The 24,678-nt window shown below is 45.0% G+C and overlaps 1 protein-coding gene across 2 annotated transcripts in view; it reads left to right on the forward strand.

Annotated features, from left to right (window-relative positions):
* The window catches only part of LOC138298682 (zinc finger protein 182-like), a 140,902-nt gene that overhangs the window by 47,295 nt on the left and 68,929 nt on the right, over positions 1-24,678 (forward strand). For both annotated transcript variants that reach the window (XM_069236893.1, XM_069236894.1), the window contains exon 3: positions 18,351-18,461. In XM_069236893.1, coding sequence (XP_069092994.1) covers positions 18,351-18,461 — 111 coding nt within the window. The remainder of the gene's footprint in view (positions 1-18,350; positions 18,462-24,678) is intronic.

Raw genomic sequence — 24,678 nt, forward strand, 5'->3', positions numbered from 1 at the left:
GCTCGAAAGCCTACTACCAATTAAGCATATTAGGTGATGTGCATCTCTGTAATGAGAAGGGGTGTGGTCTAATGACATCAACACCCTATATCAGATGTGCATAATTATTAGGCAACTTCCTTTCCTTTGGCAAAATGGGTCAAAAGAAGGACTTGACAGGCTCAGAAAAGTCAAAAATAGTGAGATATATTGCAGAGGGATGCAGCACTCCTAAAATTGCAAAGCTTCTGAAGCGTGATCATCGAACAATCAAGCGTTTCATTCAAAATAGTCAACAGGGTCGCAAGAAGCGTGTGGAAAAACCAAGGCGCAAAATAACTGCCCATGAACTGAGAAAAGTCAAGCGTGCAGCTGCCACGATGCCACTTGCCACCAGTTTGGCCATATTTCAGAGCTGCAACATCACTGGAGTGCCCAAAAGCACAAGGTGTGCAATACTCAGAGACATGGCCAAGGTAAGAAAGGCTGAAAGACGACCACCACTGAACAAGACACACAAGCTGAAACGTCAAGACTGGGCCAAGAAATATCTCAAGACTGATTTTTCTAAGGTTTTATGGACTGATGAAATGAGAGTGAGTCTTGATGGGCCAGATGGATGGGCCCGTGGCTGGATTGGTAAAGGGCAGAGAGCTCCAGTCCGACTCAGACGCCAGCAAGGTGGAGGTGGAGTACTGGTTTGGGCTGGTATCAAAGATGAGCTTGGGGGGCCTTTTCGGGTTGAGGATGGAGTCAAGCTCAACTCCCAGTCCTACTGCCAGTTCCTGGAAGACACCTTCTTCAAGCAGTGGTACAGGAAGAAGTCTGCATCCTTCAAGAAAAACATGATTTTCATGCAGGACAATGCTCCATCACACGCGTCCAAGTACTCCACAGCGTGGCTGGCAAGAAAGGGTATAAAAGAAGGAAATCTAATGACATGGCCTCCTTGTTCACCTGATCTGAACCCCATTGAGAACCTGTGGTCCATCATCAAATGTGAGATTTACAAGGAGGGAAAACAGTACACCTCTCTGAACAGTGTCTGGGAGGCTGTGGTTGCTGCTGCACGCAATGTTGATGGTGAACAGATCAAAACACTGACAGAATCCATGGATGGCAGGCTTTTGAGTGTCCTTGCAAAGAAAGGTGGCTATATTGGTCACTGATTTGTTTTTGTTTTGTTTTTGAATGTCAGAAATGTATATTTGTGAATGTTGAGATGTTATATTGGTTTCACTGGTAATAATAAATAATTGAAATGGGTATATATTTTTTTTTGTTAAGTTGCCTAATAATTATGCACAGTAATAGTCACCTGCACACACAGATATCCCCCTAACATAGCTAAAACTAAAAACAAACTAAAAACTACTTCCAAAAATATTCAGCTTTGATATTAATGAGTTTTTTGGGTTCATTGAGAACATGGTTGTTGTTCAATAATAAAATTAATCCTCAAAAATACAACTTGCCTAATAATTCTGCACTCCCTGTATAGACATGTGCAAGTTGTTCCATCTGTTAAAATATTGTTTAGCTTCCCCTAAAATCGGCGACAGATTTAGACTAACTATCTTTTCCACAGTGGGGGTAATGTCTATACCTAAATATACTGCGTGGTCCACTTTATGAGTGTCGTGAGTAGTCGTATGTTTATTAACCAACGGCTGGGTTTTTTCTCTAGTCAATAAATACCCGGAACTCTCCAAACTTATTTGCCTCCTTCTCAGTTTCCCTTAGAGCTTCATTCAGGTTAGCTGTTACGCAGCTATATCATCCGCATCTGCTAGTATCTTGGTATTTCATCCATACCCATGAACTGGTAAAATGAGTGGTTTCTTTTCCAGCTGCCCGAGCAAGGGATCGATGTAAAATGCAAACAACAATGGGGAACATGAACACCCCTGTCTGGTGTCCTGCCCAATTTGTATACTATCAGATTGCCCAATCATGAGTTGTATCCGAGCATTCGGATGCACATAAATAGCTTTTATTGCCAACAAGAATTTATCTCCCAAGCCATACACCTCCCAGAATTCTCCACAAATAGTCCCAATTAACCCTGTCAAAGGCCTTTTCAGCATCTAATAATGCCACTGCCGTAAATTCTTCTGCCACACCAGTTGCATCAAACAGCGTGATGACTCTTCTAATATGGTCAGTAGTATCCCTCCTGGGAACAAACCTGTGTTGATTTGGTGAGACTAGTTTCTTAACAACAGTAGATAAACGCGATGCAAACATTTTAGAGTAGATCTTAATATCACTATTTATTAATGTGATGGGCCTATACGAGCTGGGGTTTAATAGTGTTTTACCCTTTTTAAAAAATACTACTATATTAGCAGAAGACAAGGAGGGGGGAGCTTTGCTATCTTGTTGCACCTGAATAAACAGTTCTACCATTACAGTCAGCAATAGAGTCTTAAAATATTTATAAAATTCTAGGGGGATTGCATCCGTTCCTACAGCTTTTCCAGTCATAGGGAGGTCGGAAATGATAACAAAATCCCTATAACCTACTCTGACCAGCTTAAAGAAGGGAAGGCTTCTAGGTAGTTCATTTGGCTTGCTTAGCATGTGCTGCAATAAAGTCTGGTACTAACACTTGTGTAGGGGTAAACAAAATCGATAGAAGGTCTCTTCCCACCTTGTCTTATGTTTACTAATGTTTCATTGGTCTATTACTGCTCTCTTTTAAAATTTCTATGTGGAAGGAAATTTTATATATCATTTCATTTTAAACACAGGACTTTTTTTCTTTTTTCGCTGTATTTGCTTTATCTACACAAAGATTGTTCTGTTGCCCTATTATTATTAATGCCTTATAGCACTAAGTAAGATCTTTTTTTGAATTTTTATGTGGAAGGAAATCTTATATACCATTTCATTCTACACTCAAGATCTGTAATTGCTTTATTACACTAAAATTGCTCTGTAAATTTTTATGTGGAAGGAAAAGTTTATGGTTTTAATTAACTAATAAAAACTTGTTTACCTGTTACCAGTGGGAAGTCCCTGAATTGCCTCCTCAAATGCCTCCATGCTGATTCTATCCCCCAGTGCCTTCTGTTCCCCCTTCGTGAGTCTGCCTACCTCTATAGTGCTTAAAAACCTGTTCATTGCTTGCACATCTACGGGAGGGGAAGCCTTATAAAGTTCTACATAATACATGCCTCCCTAATACCTTCAGGATCGGAAACAATCCGTCCCTGTGGGTCTTTAATTTCTCTGATAATACCAGCGGCTGCCTTTTGGCATGCCCGTACCGCCGATAGGCGACCCACCTTCTCACTATATTCATAACATTCAGAGCACCTTGAGAGGTAATTTTCTACCACTTTTTTTGCTGAGATCTCATTAATTGCTGCTTTAGCAATAGCAATCTTCTGTAAGGCAGCATTCACCTCCATGGCGCCCTCAATAACTAGGGTAAGTTGATTTTCTGCCTCTTTGAGCTTTAAATATGCTTCCTTAATCGGACTTTGGGTATGCTTCTGGCTTCTAAGACTGAAACTCAAACGTTTCTCCTTGTATCCCTGCCTTTAAAGTGTCCCATAAAATCTCCACTGGAGCAGTCCCCCTGTTAATTTCAAGAAATTCCTTCAGCCATATGTTCATACGGTGGTGGTATTCTAGATCATTCAGAAGCCCTTTCTCGGAGGTCCACCCCCTCCTATTACATTTAAAGCCCTCCATATTTATTTCTAATATTAGCGGATTATGATCTGACATAAACCGTGGGTATATTTCCATATGTGCCCCTGTTAACAATTCGGGGGACATAAATAAGTAGTCTAATCGGGCCAATTTCATATGTGGAGCTGAATAGTACGTGTACCCAGGATCTGGTGCGCAAAGTTTTGGCCATAAATCCACCATTCCTATTTCTTTCTGCAAACGACAGAGAGCTTTATACGTCTGTAATATCTATTGGGACTGGTACCAATTAGATCTTTTAAACCATCCCAAGAGCCAATCAAAATTAAAATCTCCACATACTATGTAGGGGGCCTGTCACTCCGCTAATTCTACTGATGTAAAATCTAACACCGATGGATCATCCATCACTGAGCCGATGGATCATCCATCACTGAGCCATAAAGGGAGCATAAAGTAAAACATTCTTTACTATGATGTCACTCTGCCATAACCCATCTTCCGTATTTATCTGCAATACTCTACATGTGTTTCCTGTAGGCAGTATATATCCGCCCTTAGTGTTTTCAAATCTTCAGCAATTTTTTGCCTTTTCTGGGGGTTATTTAGCACACATACATTTATAGATGCAATTCGCATCTTAGCCATTTGCCCATCGCCTCTCACCTATTACCCTTTGGCTCATACAGTTGTAAATAGTCGTAAACGTTTCATCATTTCTGGCTATCAGCTTCTTATACCATAAATCGTACTTCAACATTCTTTGTCTCTTGTTCTTCCCCTTTTCTCTTTCGCGATTTCCTCCTCCCTCTTTATCCCCTGCAATAGTCAATTCCCAGTCATCCTTTTATTTTTTAATGCCTGCCCTCTGCCCCCGTAGCCCACCCTCCTTCCCCCTTCTCTTCCCCCTTTCCAACCCTTCCCCTTTCTTTCCCCCCACCCTTCCACCACCTCCCTCTCCACCCCCCCAACAACCATTGGAGCAATCAGACCCCAACCGGCCTGAATGATGGTGTCCCTAACTGCTGCCTACAGGCCAGCCCCGATTGGACTGTGCTCCCACCAAATGTGTTAACACCCATCCTCGTTGCAAATTAGTGTCCTTTCTGTCTCTGCTTAGGTTTCAACGGATTCTGTAAATTCAGTTCATTCAGATACTCCTTTGCTTGAATCTCAGAGGTAAATACTCTAATTTTCCCCTTGATTATTGTTTGCAACCGTGCTGGGGCCAACAAAAAGGACTCCTCCCCCATCCCTCCCCCCCCACACCCTGACAAGGCTTAATCAGTTGTTGCAGCCTTCATCTGCGCTCTACAGTAACATGACAATAATCTGGTCGGGTAAAAAAGGTGAGGTTGTCAATACATCGTGGGTTATCCGGGTGGGCCTTTTCAAAGATAGCTTGTCTTAACAGATAGTTACCGAAGAAAACCAATATGGCTCTTGGATGTTTGGATTCAGGGTTATGTTCTCTCGCTCGCCCAATCGGTGGGAATCTATGGACCCTTTGTATTTCCGCCTCCCAGTCCCATTTTGTGAGCTCTGGAAAAGCGTTGCGTAGGAGATTAATCATAAATGTCCTGATATCGTTACCCTCCACCCCTTCTTCTGTACCTAAGAAACGCAAATTATTTCTCCTCTGCTGATTTTCAGTCTTCCAGTTTCCACATGATATCAGTTAGTTGCCCTCCTTGTGTTTCTACCTGCTCTTTCAATACCTCAACCTCTGCCTCCACCATAGAAGCTCTGTTCTCCATTGTGTTTAGTTTTTCTTCTACTTCCCCACAAGTCTTAGCTACCTTTCGCACCGTAACCTGCAGCTGTTTGGTAGCCACCTGGGTTCTCTGGCTCTCCGTACGCGTTTCGGTTGGCAGGTCCCTTATTGTGCCATATATCAATTGTAGCATTTTTATATCTGTGCTACCTGTATTACTTTTAGGGTCGCTCATACTGTTCTCTCCTGCATCAGCATTAGGAGGCAGGATAGCCTCAGGGTCCTTCTCCAGGTTCGAGAGTCTGATTCCTGAATTGTTCCACTTGAGGGTCACAGCACTCCATCCTGAGGGGCCTGTCCCAACTATTGAGCCAGACCTCGACTTTGTGCGCCTGCGGTGTCGCCGCTGCTGTTTTACTATAGGGCCTATAGCCGATGATAGACTCTAAGAACCTAATGAAATGCTTTCTTCATCTTTGCTTTGATTACAACTGCTACTAATGGCCTCTGAATCTTCGGTTAATGAGTAGAACTTCTCTCCTTCATCCTTAGACCAGTCCATATTCTTTCCGCCTCATTCAGACTTTCTGATCTCAACATCCTGGGCTTTTATGGTTTCACTGCCTTCTAAACTTAGTTCTTTTCTCTTTCTGATGTGGGATTCTGGGGGTTGGTCAGCAGTGCCCCAAATGTCTTGAGTACCTTTTTTCTGTTTTTTAGATTTCTATTTGCAACTGCATGCTTACATTGGTGGCTGCTTTGATCTGCTCCTTCAAGCTCCTAGACTCATCTATTTGACTCTCCCCCCGAGTTTGTGGCATGTCAGAGTCCAAGCTGCCTCCCAAGGGCCCTGTACAAGCTTGTGGCACCTCCTCTAGAGGGCTTATCAATTCCGAGTTCTCCTTCACGCACATTAGCTGGTCTTTAGATGCGGGTGGAGGGTTCGCATTACTGTTCTCTTGCCCTCCACTAGTAAAAAAGTTAGTAACAGCGGGCTGCGGTCTGCCCTTTGTGGTCGGTCTGAGCCACCCTACCCGTACTAGGCACATCTTTAAAGGTCCCACCACCAATTTTACTGATTGATTTAGTTGGTCCTGTTACAGGCTGCCTACCTGCCGAGCATCCATCACTGCAATCCTTTGCTGCTCGTGTTTGACGAGCCCCCTCCGCCTTTTCTCCAATGTTTTGTATGCTCATAGGCGCCATATCCACTTTATAGAAGCCAGATGGCACTCCTGGCCAGTCTCCTATTAGTACGCTGATCCTCCTTATTATCATATTCCAGCGCTCTGCCTCTCTTGCTATAAGAAAGAGTATGCCCCTCACTGGTGAGACCAGAGTCCATAGAGTGCTGCCCAGGGGGCCAATACTTTGCCTCCTCCGCCACGTCCTTCTCGCCGTGCGGTCCAGACCGTATTTTTCCCTGAAATAAAGGCTTCAGGTAGCATCAAGCCTCCCGGAGCCTTTCTTGCCGCCACACCACCTCAACACCGCAGCTCCGCGTCCTCTGTAACGAGGCGTTTGTTCGCACTGCAATCAATGGAGCTACGCGATCACCATCTTCCTCAGGTTTTCACATATTTAAAGTGGTTTCAAAGGGGGATACAAAAAATGCCCCACCTTAATATCCACAATTGCTTATACCAATATCAGGAGGTTGGCTCAGCCCAGCCTCATTCGGATGCGGTCAGGCGCAGAGGCGCCCGCCCTTGGCCCTCGTCCCGCGCCGAGGTGCGGCAAAGGCACTTTATAGTGCATGACCAGCAGCCGACGGTTGTGTGTTCTGAAATCCCCAATGGCATGTGTCAGCAGCTTCCCTCCGTGATTGTGGAAAGCAAGCAGTGCAGGTAAATCACCGCAGGTGAACTGGGCGGCGAAGACGATTTATAGCGCATGACCGGTGGCAGAAGGTTGTGCGCTCTGAAGTCCCCAGCGGTGTGTGTGTGGGAATCTGACACCCTGTTGCAGGCCTTCACCCCCATATTTGCTTGGTTTCTGGATTCAGCTTGGACTGGAGTGCACTGGGATCCTGCTAACCAGATGCCCTGTGCCAGTGTTCTTTCTCTAAAAACTGCAGAGGTATTGATACAATTGGCAAACACCTTTAGCTGCCACTATAAGTCCCTAGTAAATGGTACTTCGGTACCCAAGGCACGGGTACTAAGGGTAGGCCCCTGAGGGCAACAGCACAGATTGTGCCACCCTCTAGGGCCATGCATCCAGAAGCACCCAGTACTGCCATTGTAGGCTAGGTGTTCTGATGCAATCCTAAAAGACAATCATGACATGACAAACAGCCTATGTGCCCTGTCCACTACACATTGCATGCACTATAGGTAGGTCACCCCTCTGGCAGGCCTTCCAGCCCTAGGGCAGGTTGCACTGTATTGTATGTATGGGCATAGATGCATGAACAATATGCCCCTACCTTGTTCTTCCCAACCTGGGACAAAGTAAGTGAACAGGGCAGCCATTTTAATGCATGTTCTGGACAAGATATTAGATTCCAAGGACAAAAGAAGACCAGCAACAAAGCAGCCCCAAGGCTTGACAACTGTACTCCTGTGCACCAAGAAAAGGCGCCAAACCCTGCCTGCTGCACCCAGGACTCCACAATCGCAGCTGAAGGGTTGCTTGCACACTGGACGGACTCTACAAACCCCCAGAGGACCTCCACTCTTCAAATAATCGCCAAAGAACTCCCTCCACAGTGAAGGCATCACTCTACTGCAACAAGGATTCAAAGAGCCAGTGAAGGCCACTCCACTGACCAGCTGCTGACTAAGGAACCGGATGCCGCAGCCGGACCAACTCTACCCGACGGACCATGAAGATAAACCCTGCAAGTCTGCCAAGCTTGGTGGCACTGCACCCTCCAGTGGCCAAACCGTGCAATAGCCCTAGATACTGGTCACCTCACGTTGAACACCTCCATTCCAGACAGAAAAAGGACCAGGAGGAACCCACAGTCGAGGGACTTAAGAAACCACCAGGACCTCCCACCAGAGTGCCCCTGCTGGCCTGCAAGCATCCCTCAAAGAGACCTACCTCCTGCTTCCAAGAGCACCTTTGTGCAGAGCTCTTGGCTCACCGATTTGCTCTGCACCCAGCCACCCTCTGCCCTGCACTGAAGATCCATCTGTGCCCTAAGGGTCCTCCATCCCTTGCGACTTCGGCACTCCAAGGGGACCCACCGGACTTACCTTTAAGTCTGCCTGTGCAGTGCTTTTCCAAGTGGTCCCCCACAGTGGCCTGGCACCAGCTCCAACGACTTTCTGCAGCTGCTCCTGACAAAATCAGGAGCTGCCAAACTTCTCCAGCTCGTCCATACTGCCCACCAACGTCCTCGACCTACCTGCAAATGGAGACGTTGGTAAATGCATTGCCTGATTTTATATGCATTTTGAAAGTATTTTCTCCATTGATTCCTATGGTGTGTAATTATGCACAAAAAGACTATTTTTATTAAAAGTTCAAAAATTCATAACTTAAAAGGTACCCGATTTTGATGATCTTGGTCTTCAAATTTATATAAAAATCTGAAGTATTTTTGTAAGTTGGTCCAGAGTTATTTTTTTGAGTATGTGTCTTGCTTTATTGATATTGTGAGTAGAACAAATGCTTTGCATTTCTCCAAATTAGCCTAACTGCTCAACCAACCTTCCACAAAAATTAGAGCATTAGATGGTCTAGTTTTTACCTCTGTAAACCAATGTGTGGTTGCCTGGACTCTGCACAGTGTGCCTAGCTTTGTACATTGTATAGAGAGCCAGCCTCGTACAGTGTTTCAGCAGCTTTATAGCGCATGACCGGCAGTGTTGGGTTGTGGGTGCTAAAGTCCCCAATGGCGTGTGTCAGCAGCTTCCCTCTGTGATCGTGGAAAGCAAACAATGCAGGCAAATCGCCTCGAGGTGAATGGGGCGGTGAAGGCGCTATATTGCACGTCACCAGCAGCGGTGGGTTGTGGGCTCTGAAGTCTCCAACGGCATGTGGCAGCAGCTTCCCTCCGTGATTGTGGAAAGCAAACAATGCAGGCAAATCACTCCCTATTACTCCTGAATGTCTCTCTGGCATCTTACCTGTTTTACCTTTTGATAGCAGAAGTGGTGGAGGCTCACTTATTACTGCCATCCTCCAACTGCCAACACATCTTGCCTCTCTTTGGCTATATCATCCACAGTTGGACATGTTTGGCACACCCTCCCTGTATGTCTCTCCATCCCTCTCTCTGTTGTTTTACAGGCCTCTCTGGAGACATCCAAGCTGGTGGTTCACCTTTGACAATGGGATCTCCTTTGCTTCCTTTAGTGAGCGGTGTAAAAGAAAACAGACAATCAGGATTGTTCCTAATAGTCTAACACTTTTAGTGCAAAAATAATCAGCAAGCATTGAAAATAAGCAAATGCAAATTGCCTCATCAGTAGACCAGAGCTTTGTCTATAGTCAGATGGAGCATGTTATTTTAACACTGCTGATGAGTAAGTTCCAGGCTGCTTTTGTGAGAAGAATAAAAGAAGGCTTGGCATGCTGTTTCAATTTTCTCAAGCAAAAAGCTATCTACTGCTTTCTGCAATCCTTGGTTTGTCATGGCACCTCCAGAACAAGGCTACAATTAAATGTGCAGTGTACAACAAGTGTTTGTGAGCCTCAAGCAGGTATACAAATAAAGGGCCTAATTTATAGCTTGGCAGACGAGCTACTCTGTCACAGTAGTGAATCCAATCATATCCTATGGTAATATTTCGGCAGGCGGAAATCCATCACTGTTGAGAGGATCTCCTTTTTTGTGGCATGACCACTGAAAGGTCTTTGAAGAAAATCTTGTTATGGTGTCCTTCAAAGTTAGCGTCATCCTGTTCTCTTGTTCTTGTCGTGATGGTCTTCCTAATTTGGATGTGGTGAACCCAAATTAGGATGTCGGATTGTATGTGTTTGGATGTAGAGGCCCAGCCGTTTTTTGTTTACTATTCAACTCTATGTGCTTCAATTCTTCTGCACCCAACACATCTCCGAAGAGTTGTTATTGAGAGTCCACAGCGTCTTTGCTTTCAGCATCTCATGATACTCTAATAATCCTGAAGTTCTTCTTTAGAAGTGGTTTTAAATCTTCAGGTTTCGATTAGAGGGTGACATTTTGCACTGTAGATTGATAACTTCTTGTTGGAAGAATTCCTGTTCTTGCATCTGTTGTCATTTGCTTCTTCCAATGACAAGCACTCTGTTTTCAAGTGTGTTGACCTTTTTTAATGTCATTGATCTCCTCCTTCTCTGATCGCAGCAGAAAAAGTTCCTCCCTCAGGCCCCGGAAAGGCCCTTCATACACTGCGTAATTACAAGGCCATTAGCACTTGTTTCTTCTAGACTAGGCCATGCTGTCACATGGGAAACAGTAGATTTGCCCCTACATATCTGATCTTGTTTCTGCACGTTTTTTGCCAGCATATATTTTACTGAGTTGCCAACATGAAGTGGACTTTGTTATCTCTAGATGCACCTCCTTGCTTTGTGCGCAAGTCTGGCAGGGATTCTTGCTGCCTGCCTTTCCCTTCTGCATAAACCTCCTCTCCAGAGATGGCTCCAGACAGATAGGTTGCCCCTCAAGGGAACTTCATCGGACCCTGTGCCTTTAACTCAGCCTCTTTAGTCCCTCAATGTAGGCCTACCTCAACACTTTCTCTGCCACCGTTATTCAGTGAGTGTTGTAGGAGCTTCTATAAGTCAAAGTCTAGGGTGTCTCAAATAGTTGCTCTGAGCTAGGCACATGTGGCCATGTTGTTTGACCTACCTGCAGGTCTTTGCCCCTATGCTCCGGCTTCTGAAGAGTGTAGTTTGTTAACCCTTCGGTGTGACTTTAGTCTTCCTTTCCAATCACCTGTACTTCATGGAAGTCTTCATAGTCTCTTTGCACTCTCCTATGTCTCCAGGACGCCACAACGCCAGCTTGGGGTTCCAATAGGAACTCTCCATGTGGAAGGTAATATGGATCACTGCTATCAGGCTGAAGGTCCGATCCCGAGTACAGCACGGGACCCCTCTCTTGGCGCCCTAATATATCTTGTTGACAATTCTTTGTTTGCCCCTTCGGGTGTGGTGCTCCTGTCCTGATCTCTTCATGTCAAGCCTAAGGCCACAGCATCATTGGCTCCTCCACTTGCTTTTGCATTGCCCTCCACCAACGGCATGTGCATGCTTTCTTCTCTTCAAGTGGGAGGTGGGTGGAGGCGGGGTAGCGCTACTTCTCACTCTAATCCCGTGCTTCTTTGCCCACTGCTAAGGTCATACACACATGTCCATCCCAGGCATCCTCTGGTTTGCTTTGCTGGGGTTCATCTGGTAATTTCAATTAGTTCTGCTCCTGCAAGTGTGCCCTTTCGCAGCCTCGCCCTGGGCTGCTACTTTACATACATTTGACTGAGTCCTTCACCCTGATTTCATTCCATTAGGGGTGGGGGGCATCCCCTCAGGCTGACAACTGGATCTTGGCATGTTTGTTTCTGCCAAGGTCCGGCCAGGATAATGCCAATAATTCACTAACTCCCCTACAGACTGTCATCTTGTGTCTAACTTGTGCCGGCCATGGCAGAATGGTACCTCTTGAAATCCAGCAGCCTCTGACCAAAAGCTGAGCCCTGTATCTGCCCTGTGTTATAACTAAACACCTGTATTGGGGTACCCATGCCTATTATAAAATGTAGTGGGGTGGATCTCAACTAGGCCTCCATAAATAGGAGGATAAACAGATCAATGTACATCATCAGCATCTTAGACAGACCATGGGAGATTTTAAAAGTTGAGGAAGCATTTGTGAAAAATTTGATGGTGCAGTTTGGGGTATAATATGCAGCAAGAGTTTATTCAGTATTAAAGTAGGAATTATCCCCTTCTCTGTTTTTATTACCAGATTAGCTAGGAGGTTTTACAGGCACTATCCATTGCAGCGCAGCACAATAATGTGATTTTCAACTGCGAAAGGAAATTGAACACAAGAATTTTCTTGTAATGATTTTGGAGCCTCCTGCTGTCTTTGCAACCCTAAATAGTTCTCGGATACAATTTTCATTGAACAAACTAACCATATACTCTAACAAAAATGTATGTTTCTGATCCACACCTAGAGAAAGAAGTTTAGTTTTACCTAGTGAAACTATTCTAGGTGCACATAAATGGATTTAAGGATCATTTTTTAACTTTGAAAACACAGGTAAAAAGGCTGTGTAAGACAGACCCAAACATAGTTTACATTTGTATCTTCTGTTTATGTTTTGGAGATTGGTTCTGGGCAAAACTCCTTACATTTTATTACAAGTGCCATTAGAAGGTTCTATGGATACATTTAGTTTGTGATTTGTGTCTTGGAAGAGAGCACACTAACTCTCTGTGTCAGGCTTGTATCTATCTCACAGTAAGTTGAAATTGCAGAGCAATAAATGCATGCCACTCTGTGTATAACGGTGCAGGGACTGTACCTAATTGCAGTCAATTTGCGGAAAATGTACATCAAAATCCAGCCACGAACTGTAAAGCAGATAATCAGATGTTGAGGGAGCTGAGTCAGCTGAGGCTCACAGCAGATATAATTATGGATACTGCTTAGGATCATGTAATGGATCTAAGATTAAAATTTCACATAAAAGACTGTCCGTGTCCTTTATACCATACTGAAAGGCTTGAAGCCGCATTCATTTACAACATCAAAAGTTCTACAGGTGGTTGTATGCATAGGCTGCCCTTTTTACGCTATCAGTGAACTTGTCACCTATCTTTATGTTTTGTGCTTTGATCATAAAATAAGATATGCAGATGTGTTAACAATGACTATTAGAGCTACATCATAGGATACATTTAAAACATACAAGAGAAATGTACATAGAAAGTTGGGATTGAAGGACAGGAAGTGCTAAAACCAATGTTACTAGCAAGCCATGAGGATCGCTTTGATTCAGTTTACTGGAGTCTCGTTATTACAAAATGGAAGTGAAAACTAGTGATAGCCTAACAAGCTGTAATGAATATTGGGCATTTGATATAATCTGCCAGTTAATGTTTTGGCCTTGAAAAAAGTAGCAGGGAATAAGTGGCTCATAATGTATGGGTTGATGTCTTAAAAATAAATTTCATTTATTCTTTGGAAGCTGCACATTGTCTTACTGATGAATTTAAATTAAGTTTGAACCCTTTAAGGGTCTCTATTCGTTTTAATTTAGATTAAAAACAACACCATGGCCCTTTAAATCTTGATTCTTGTTTTAAAAGAAAAATTGGTACTTGTTAACACAGCAATATAAATATCATGATAGATATTAAAAATCAAGAAGGCATGGTCTTCTCTATATCTGCTAGCCATTGGATTCTGAAAGTGGATGTTAACTCTTTCAGAATCCCCTGTCGTAATCTGTTTTCCGGGAGTTAGGAGCACATACAAGTGCTTAGATCACTCTAAGCTTATTTACACCACTGAGAACACAACTGGAATGTCCCCAGTTACATCTGAATCAGATGATTCTTACTCCTGAGGTCCACTTCAAAGGCACCACTTTGCAAAATTAACATGGTTCAAGTGCCTTCGACCTACCTTTGTGTAGATGACTTATGTGTGATTTGTTGGTTGTGAATTAATCATGCTACAGCCTGTACACTTTATTTTCAAGTCTGATCATTCACAAAGCTATTAAGATTTCTAGAGCACTCAAATCATATCCCAAATTCTGGACTTGGTCAAACCAGTTTTGTCTCTCCAATGTTATCTCTCAGAGAACATAGTATCATACCCCTTCTCACTCCATTCTTGTTACAAGAGATTTACCACAATTCCAATTAGACCTCAAATATAGGTCTGTACCAAATCTGTGTTCGTAGCTGTGGAGGAACCCCACACTCGTAGTATCTTTCCTGAGTTGCTTACGGTAATCAGAACCTGACAAAATTGCTCAGCGATTATGGTCCAGAATGGTGAAAAAATAAGGGGAGAATTGGTGCGGAAAAACAGTTATTCCTCATTCCCCAAAGGACAATTTAAAATTCTGCAAAATCATTGCATCCTGCAGTCTCAGTTGTTCTAGGTGTGGGATTCCCAATATTGTGTTATCGTGTATCCTGTGCCTCAGAGCGATGTCTAGATTAGTCCTCAAACTTGCTACAACTGGAAGATTGGTTCCTAGAGATCTTACATATCAATGGTTAAGGTAGGGAGGACTCTACTGCAGTTTAGAACCAGATAGTCCTGTGTGTGTGTGTGTGTGTGTGTGTGTGTGTGTGTAAAGGCCATGTGCCCTCCCACCTCATAGGCATCCAACTTTGCACCAGCACCCAATTCCCCCTCCCCCCAACCATGTGTACAGCCGTCCATAGTGCACAGCAGTGGGTTGGCCGTGTGCCCAGCCAACTGCATGTGGCCATCCCCTACTGCTCACACCCTATGGCTGGCACAGTGGCAGTTGGCTGCAAGATTTGTAGTGCTGCTGTACCCAAAATGTTTTTTTTTAATACATTTGACAAAAAGCGTTAGGGGGGTCTGTTTGGAGCCCCTCACATGGTCCTGGGTGTCAGGATGTGTCCATCATGCCTCACATGGGCCTTATCAATTATTTTAGGACTCAGGGACCGCATTGGCCACAGCATTTTGTTCAAAGGTGTGGTCACTTGGCACTGCATTACCAGCCCTGGTGCCATGGTACTGAAATGGCCAGTGGGTGAAAAAACATCTGGGCCTGATTTAGATTTTAGAGGACAGGTTACTCCTTTACAACAGTGACAGTTATCCCGTCTGCTGAAGTATATTTACCATTATTTCCTGTGAGATTCATATTTCGATGGACTGGATATCCATCATCATTGTGACGGAGTAACCTTTCCCCCAAAATCTAAATCGGGCCCTCTATTGGCTGAACAGAAGGCCCTATTTTCTTTTTTTTTAAATGGAACCTTGGTACCCCTGCTGGACCAACTATTAAACTATAACTAACTTTTTCAGACTGTTAACCCCTTCATGCTCAACTTGAGCACCTCTTAAAAACTAATTTCTCAAAAACAGCTGAATGGATTTACACCACATTAATAAAAGCACAATTTCTGAGTGAAGGTCTAACTTTTTGGTGTTAGATATGTTGTAATTCTGCTCAGCCCTTTTTTCCTGTATTGGGTAAACACAATTTTGGGAACCCCTCTTTTACTTGCCAACCAACCACCCCTCTCACTAGACTGATCAGTGCAAAACCTTCCATATAGGAGCCAAGGTGGATGAACTTTTTTTTTTTTTTTTTAAATGCTCTTCCTATGGAAACTCTGACCAGACTAACTATACAGTGATGACTGCCCCTGTGTAATATAAACAAACACTGGTGATAATAGCGCCAGTGTAGTTATGGTTAGGTGAAGGTTTTCACAGGAAAACCTTTTTTTTTCGTTTCATAATAACTTTTCAAAGTAAATCCAGTTTGAGTTCTTCATGGCAAGTTTCGTACAGATCTTTCAAGGAGAGGCCACGAAAAAGGAGGGGTCATAAAAATGCCATTTTAATTACACTAGGATTCTTCGGTCTTCGATACAGTTAAAACGTCTGAACAAAATGACATCAAATTTGCTAAGAAGGTAGAACTTTACTCAAGGATTATACTTTTGTTTCTTTGGTGTAAATCTGTCCAGTAGTTTTCAAGAAGTTAGTGATTTAAAAGATGGTCTTGTTTGTCCTAAAGAGGTAAAATTTTAGAAATATCTGACATTGTTTCACAATTCCTCTGCGGACTCTCAAATCCATAGAATTTGTGACTCGATGTAAAAAAATTAAAGGCTCCACAATGAATTAGGAAGGTTTTCCTTCTTTCTTGCGATGCCTATTTGCAAATCTAGCTCCAGATCCAGGCATTCTGATTGGCTGGCCCTCAAGGAAACATTTCTGCTGCGGCTGCTATTACCCAACATGATGCACTGAGCATCATGTTTGGAAAAAGGAAAAGGGTATAAAGGGGCAGGGTGAACCTACTGTGACTCACCATGCCCATTAGAGGGGACCAAACCAATTGTTATCATGGGATTTGTGGATCCCGGATTTTCCCTTGTTCCTGCGAACCCTTGTGGGGCTCATGATTTGTATATCAAGCATAGTATCTGCAGAGCTTGCTAATTGTTTTTATTAAAATGTTTATTTAGAGCACTATTGCTTTGCTTCACCAATGGCCACACTTTGGGGGTGGCCGTACATGGCATTGTGGTTGCATAGTCTAGCAGTAGTCCCAGCCATGCATCAAACCCCTAGTAACTTATGGACGAAGGCATAGGGGAGGGCCTGGCTAAATACCGTGAACAGCCAGAGTTGGCTGCTCACAGACTTCAGACCAGGCCAGGTCCTTCATTCAACCCTCACTGCACAAGCAGATAGTCCATGCACAGTAGGTGTTGGGCAATCACATAGAGCTGACCAGAGTAGCAGAGTGGTAGTCTGGAGGCAGGGCCCTGCAGCCAACCCCACTCACCCAGCTGCAGTTGGGGTTGGCATGCCACATTGTGTTGGCTGAAGGCATGAGCCCTGAAGCAAACTCCCTATACGCACGGCTGAAAGTTGTGAGCTGCAGATATTGGCCGCCTGTGGAGAGTTTTGTACATAGGCCAGTCGAAGACCAGGCCATGGGTCAGTCCTGTTGCACATGGCCAAGTGTCATGTTTGGTAGATATTGGCTACCTACAGGGAGGTGAGCTTAGGGGCTGGCATTCAGTCAAACCCTGTGGCCAACCATACTCTCATATTACCAAAGGTATGGCGCTCAGACCCTGTGGGCAAAAGCACTGCACATGGCCGTGAGCAATGAGGCTGGCTTCCCTCAGAGTGTTTCAGTGTAGGTCATAAGCGTTGCTTACGGTCAAAGGCTATGCACTGCGGATTTTGGCAGCACATGGAGAATGGGACACAGCATAAGTCAGAAGTCAGGCCCTGCACCTAGTCCTACCTATGGCACAATGCTGAAGGCCTTGCGCTGCGAGTGTTCTCTGTCTGTGATGAGCTGGGTGCAGGGGCTGGCTGAAGCTGCCTGCACGTGGTGTGAAGCCTTTAGCTGTGCTCAGCGACTGTTGGCCACCAATTGAGTGTTGGTTGTAGGGCCTGGCAAGAGGCCAGGCCCTTTGGGCCCTTCCTGCCCCAATGCACAGCCAAATGGATGTGAGTGTTGGTTCACAGGCCTGCAACCAGCCCCTGTAGTGCATGGCCAAAGGCCATTCACAGTGGGGGATGGCCACCCTTGGAAGGTTGGTTGCAGAGAAGTCCTGAACATTGTATACGATTCAAAAATCCCCACAACTCACAGGAAAAATGAAGGTTAAAGTGAAGATTTGCTTAACGTTGGTTTTAACACCTCAACATATGTTTTAAAAAGTGTGAAAATGTTGTTGTTGTTACAAATTAAAACCGGAAACCCACTGAAATTTGCAGGTTATGGTTAGGAGCACAATCCACAACTCACACAACAGCCATGAAAACTATAACGCGCGCATCAAATGTAATGCTTATGACACCACAATCATTGTCAGTAAAAAAACACCTAAAAGTGAAATGCAATTAAACAACAGCACATAATCAAACTAATTAATTACACCACACTTGTTGTTGTCTGTGTCAAGGGTGATGTATTATGAAGTAACATCTGTAAGATGATTTAAAACATTTTCAAATGCATCGGTCTTATGAAGGGTAAGGTCATGGGCTTTACAATTAGTGTGTGAGTTAGGGCTTACATTCATTTTTAAAAGCCTTTGTAAATTGTCCTCAGAATATCCAACTCCATAGTTTAAAAGTGCAAAGGGGGCACATTCCTTTCTATTTGAATACATTGTATATGAGCATTTCTGAATATTCCCATCTTAAACATACAAGAGTACTACTTCACGTGCCTTTGTAGATTGTCCCCTCAAGAATGAACATGTGATAATCAGTAATCACACACTTTTCTCTATATTTTTACCACACCCAGTCTGATTATTTGTCCTTTTCCGTACTTTCTCCCAACAGGTCCTCTTATTGCAACCACAGTCTTTACATTACGAGCTAAAGAAAAAGAAGATTTGTGTCACTTGGACCAGGAGGACTGTCATCTGAGGCAAAACATTTATTGTTCCCCAAGTGAGTGAGATGTTTGGAAAAGCTTTAATGTCTTTAAGATGAGAATTGTTCAGGTTGTCATCCCCACATCTACCATACATATCAACACAGCTGTGTTTGGTGTGGGCCATAATTCCTGATATACCCTTGTGTATCCTACAAACATAATGTTTCATGTTGGCCTTCTAGCATAGTTATATCAGCATGACCAAGCCATTACTGAGCAACTCCATTTAAAATATGTGTATTTTATTCACATTTCATGCATGTTAAAAATAAGTAACACAACAACAAAACCATCCTTGGGTCCAGAATGTCCAGTAAGAACAAAGATTATAGCACTACCAATGAAATGATGATGGACAAAGGAATCACAATGGATATCTTTGCTTTTCATATTGAGGTAACTACATGAGAATCACAACCCAATCTTACAAGATTACTAGTACTTTGGGACAGTGGAGAACATTCTCCTGTAATCTGTGGTCGACCAGATGCTCCTGCAGTTTTTCATCCCTTCTACTCTGTTTCATCTTTAATGCCTTTGCTTTGACCCCATTTGGCACATCTCTCAACAAGGCCTCTGCTTTTGGTGTTATCAGCACCTCTGAGGCCTTACCTATGTATGTCTTGGGCAAAACTAATAAAAACAATATTTTCTCACTCGTTTTGCTTATGTCGGTTAGTTTAATAGGCATGCTTTCTATGGTCCAGACATTTTAGGCCAGCCTCTTGAGATAGCCATCCAGAAGGTCAGACCATAATATTTGGATATGATGGAATAGCCAAAAAAATCTGAAAGTAGTAGCCCATGTAAACGTTCAGTTAGGGCATTGGAATCATCTTGTGCCACACAGTATGGTGGAGGATATTAAATCTGAGTAACCTAAGTTATTGTTAAGGCCGGATAGGCTAATAACAATTAAATAAATGGTAAATGGAGTAACCTAAGTCTATAGCTTCACCTAGAAGTCTGTCTTCTATTTCTTCTTTACTTTCAGAGACACTGCCTGTCCTTTCTGAGAGCATTCTTTAGAGTTGATGTGTATCTCTCCACTTGTCCAACAATACCGGCAAGTAATGAATCTTCTTTGACATTCTTATAATCTACCTCAGTCCCTGAGTGTCTCTGGTGCATTTTGTTGACCTCTACTGTTTGTACAAATTGTCATTTGAAAAAGTTTTGTCTCCTGGATGTCCAAGAAAGACATAAACTTGTTCTTATACCTGTTCTCTAACCAGCTTGGGAAATCTTTGTCAACTGCTTTCTTCACAAAGCATGGCAGCCCTCAGAATTGAGTGTGCTGGCAAGATGGACTCCTCTCTACAGTTTTTTGCATGCCATTTCAATAGCTCTTGTGCTACCTGCTTACAGTGTGGGACATGGCAGACCTAGATGTGCCACCAAATAAAATCTCCCCCAGAGTCGACTGCAACAGTTTGCAAGTCATTTCCATGTGCTCTCTATCTGCAAACAACCGATCTACTATCTGGAGCCGATGGCCCAGATAATAAGTAGTATTCAAATTTGGGTGGCCCCAACCAACCGCAATCATGCAGAGGTTTTAAAATAGTCCTGCATAATCTATTACAGATATTGACCCCTCAACTGCACACTGTCCAAAACTCCAAATACCTCCTTGGGCAAGATACACATGACCTCCATGAAACATATCCAAGAATCTATGAATCATCACTATTGTGCCCGGCTCCCCTGAGCCCATAAAACATAGCGGCAGTGACTTCCTAAAGACCACTGACTCCTATCCACATCACCCCAAAAAAAGTCTCTCTCCATGTTACATGTCATATGCCAGCAATAATTGCAGGACTTCGTCTCCCACAGCAGCTCACGTTTTGAGAGGTTACTCAGACATCCCTGCGAGAAACCCCATGGAGAACAGAGTGGTTTTGCCTTACAACTTTCTCCAGGAAGCTTGGCATTGATTGTGTTGATTTTGTTCCAAATATACTAGATCACTGTCATGTAATTTGGCTGTGTGCCTCATTACCCACGCTGCAGGTTAAAGATTAACTGTTATTCATACCACTAACATAAATTTGACTGGGAAGAGATGTCATTATTGATGGGAATGGGCAGTCCAGTCCTAGCTCCCCTATATTTCCTTGTTGACTTTACTCTTGTTAGATGCCAATTGTGGGCACATCTTTGCCCTATCAGATGTTTTCAGGCCTGAAGTTCATGGGCTGATGTGGAACTGAATGATTATTCCATTCCAGTACATTCCCTCCCAAAGTCTTGGAAGTCTTGCCTATGCTTGGTGGCAGGCATGTTCTCCTCCATCAACAGTGGCTTCTCTAATTCTTCACTCTGCTACCAGGACAGCCTTGCTTGAAGTGTGGCCACTGTGGAAATTATAACTCCCAAATAAGTATGTGGGTGAAAATGTGTTGTCTTCTTTTCTTTTTTTTATTGCTGTATTTCAGAGTTATATATATATATATATATATATATATATATATTCACTTAAAAAAACAAAGAACAAAGGTTACAGGGATGGGGGATGGCATAGTTAGGTTCACATTTTAAACACACATTCCATAGAAATTCAACAATTATAGTTAAACTTATCTCAGGAAACTATCAATTGAGCCCCAAGGTAGCTATAACTCATGCCCAAAGGAAAAGCGTTTTTTGTTTTGCTAATAACCTTAAGGCCATTTGACAACTCTTCGTGAAATATTCAAAACTAGTGTACCGTGCTTTGGGGTGAATCGTGAAGCGGGTTGAGAAAAAGGAGAGATCCCAAAACACATTTGCCCCATGCAATTTCCGATATGGATTTTAGATATGGCTACAGCCCGAACAGCTGAACGGAATTACACCAAATTTAGCAGAAAGCTAGATCTTGGTCCAGAAAGATCTCTTTTTGTGCTTTGGTGTGAATCTGAGCAGTAGTTTTGGAGTTATTAAAGTAAAAAGATGTATGTATATCTAGCCACGTGGAACCACGCACCAACAACGTCATGATTGGCTGGCCACAACCTGAGAGAAAAGTTGCATCTGCCTTTTTGTGCACCTGGCTAGGTTCCCGGGGGGAGGGGCGGGGGGAATACAATTTAAAAGTGATAGAAGGAGTCAGGGTAGAGGTACACGACCCTATGGCGCTGATGGAGGGATCTATGAAGGACCCCTCATAGGCAAGAAATTGTCCTAAAACTTTTTTTTTTGCGTCAACAATCCCCGGATCTGCCATGGAGCAACACCATGTCTGCTCCGTGGTGGATTTGCAGATCCAGACCCCAATTAAAAAAAAAAGACACCCACACACCTACTCCTCACACACTCACACACACACCGCCACAACCACTCATGCACCCATAGAACCACTCACACCCCTACTCACACACCCACAAAACCACAAAATCACACACACACTCACAGACCCACACAACCACTCATACAGCGACTCACACACCCAGTCACACAACCACTCATACACTCATTCACACACCCATACAGCCACTCACACACCCACAAAACCACACCCCCTACTCACAGACCCACACAGCCACTCACAATCACACACTACCACACCCACTCACAGACATACAAAAAGACTCACACCTCCACTCACAGACCCACACAGCCACTCACACACCACCTCACACACCCACTCTCACACACACACACACACACCCCTGCAGACACTCATACACTCACTCACAGACCCATAAAGCCACTCACACACTCACTCATGGACCACACAGCCACTCGCACACACTCACACACCCACAAAACCACTCACAGACCCACATAGCCACTCTCACACCCATACAGCCACTCACAGACCCACAAAACCACTAACACATCCACTCAGACACCCACACAGCCACTCACAGATCCACTCATACACCCACTCATACACCCACTCATACACCCACTCACCCACTCACACACCACACACCCACTCACAGACCCACAAAACCACTCACACAACCACTCACAGATCCACACAACCACCAACACAATCACTCACAGCCCCATACAACCACTCACACGCCCATACAGCCACTCACACACCCACAAAACCACACACACCTACTGTCAGACCCACACAGCCACTCACACACACACTAACACACCCAGTCACATACCCACTTACAGACATACAAAACACTCACACATTCACTCACAGACCCATAAAGCCACTCACACACTCACTCGTGGACCCACACATCCACACACTTACACACCCACAAAACCACTCACAGACACACATAGCCAATCACATCACATACTCACACCCACTTACACACCCACACAACCACTCTCACACCCATACAGCCACTCACAGACCCACAAAACCACTATCACATCCACTCAGACACCCACTCACAGACCCACTCACACACCCAAGCATCCACTCACAGACCCACACACCTCACACACTCACACACCCACTCACAGACCCACACAACCACTCACATGCCCATACAGCCACTCACATAACATTCACAGACCCACAAAATTGCTCACACGCCCACGCAACCAGTCACACACCCATACAGCCATTTCAACATCCACACAGCCACCTACACACCCATATATCCATTCACACACCCACGCACATGCAGTGATAAACTTATAGAAATTGCAAAAGCATATGTTTCTATTAAACGTGTTGTTGTTTTAGTATTGAATGTGTGCTTTTGTTTGGGAATGGTGCATTGCATTTATAAAAAGACTACTTAATTTACCTTACCTTCGTTTTTTAATTTTTAGATTTCAAATATATAATAAGAATTAAATTGTGAGAGGGCATGGCCAAGCGAGCATGGCGGCCGCATTCTGAAGGCTCTCCGGCTCTGCCAAACCATCCTACCGGACAGCGGACCGCCCCCACCAGCCCACACGGGTGGGGGAGACACCCCGCGACTGGGTAGCCTGCTGAGGCCATTGGCTGAGCAAGTGAGGACCGCTGGGGAGCTGCGAATGAGGTGCATCCTGAGCCGGCCCCCTGTGGGCTAGATCCGACGGACTTGAGCAGCCGGGGCCCGGAAGAGGGTTACAGGTAGGCATGTGCTGGCTGCCTCACCAAGGCAGCAGGTGACGTCGCTGCTGCCGGGTAGGAGGTGACTACATCCCTGGCGATGCCTGGGTGCCAGGGGCTGGCGGAGCCGGGCCGGGCGGAGGTGGAGGCGAGGGCAGCCAGGGCCCAGAAGAACGCTTAGAGCGGAGACGGGCCTGCTGATTGGCGGACGGCGGAGGAGGTAGTGGTGCGGCCCCATCGGTGACCGCGAGAGGTCCCCGGCCACCGCAGCTGGTTTGGGCTGTTCATAGGAACACACTGCACGGCCACCCTGGTGATCTGGGGCAGCCAAGACAGAAGCTTCATTGAGGCCCAAGACTGCGGCAAGGTTGGCCTGCATTGGGTCGTGAGGTGGCATTGCCCAAGGGGCGGGGGAGATAGAGTGGGATCGGGTGTCACTGAGTGTGGGGCAGGACTCAGCCTTGTAGTCGAGGCCGGGGGCCCTGAAGCACGGGCTTGTGGGCTTCCTGGCCCCCCCCCGAGTAAAGACTATGAACGGAGTCACGCTACAGACTCAGCAAGCTGGGGGTGGCTAGATTGACTGAAGCAACATGGCCGCAGCTCCTGCCCTTGGGAGTGGTGGTTTGGCTGGCCTGTTGCCTGCCTCCCTGAGGTCTGCAAATGCTACCTTGGTCATCTGCACTTAAGAATTGAAGCCACACTTGCGACTGGCCAGGCCTAATCTTCGAAGGGACACAACGTGGCCGAGCACGTCCTTGGAGGTCTGGGGGTCAGACAGGTACGACTTTGGCGCACTTCATGCAGGTCCACAGACAATTATCCTGCCAAAGCCACATGAGTGTTAGTTGGTAAGCTCAGTGAAAACTGCTGGGGCGTCCCGGTCTGGGCGAGGCACGCTGCAGCCTTGGTGCGTGGAGACTGATAAACTGAGTGGCAACGCAGTAATTGGCCCTGGGGGTACTTGCCTCCATTCCAGGGGGGCGGCCCCTTGGTTGAGCGTACCCAGGGATATGGGGCACGACAAGCCCCCCCCCCCACTAAGGCGGCGCAGACAAAAATGGACCAATAAACCACGCTGAGGGGGAGGGGCACACGCTTGGCACCGGGCACGAAGAAAGAGGCAGAGGGGACCCCGGGACCCCTCTCCTGCTGGATATGGTGATGCTTCTAAAGGCTACCCAGGAATCCAGGGAGGCGGTAGAGTCCAAGGTAGATAGTGTCCG

This window comes from Pleurodeles waltl, chromosome 1_2 (genome assembly GCF_031143425.1).
Source record: "Pleurodeles waltl isolate 20211129_DDA chromosome 1_2, aPleWal1.hap1.20221129, whole genome shotgun sequence".
Classification (NCBI taxonomy): Eukaryota; Metazoa; Chordata; class Amphibia; order Caudata; family Salamandridae; genus Pleurodeles; species Pleurodeles waltl.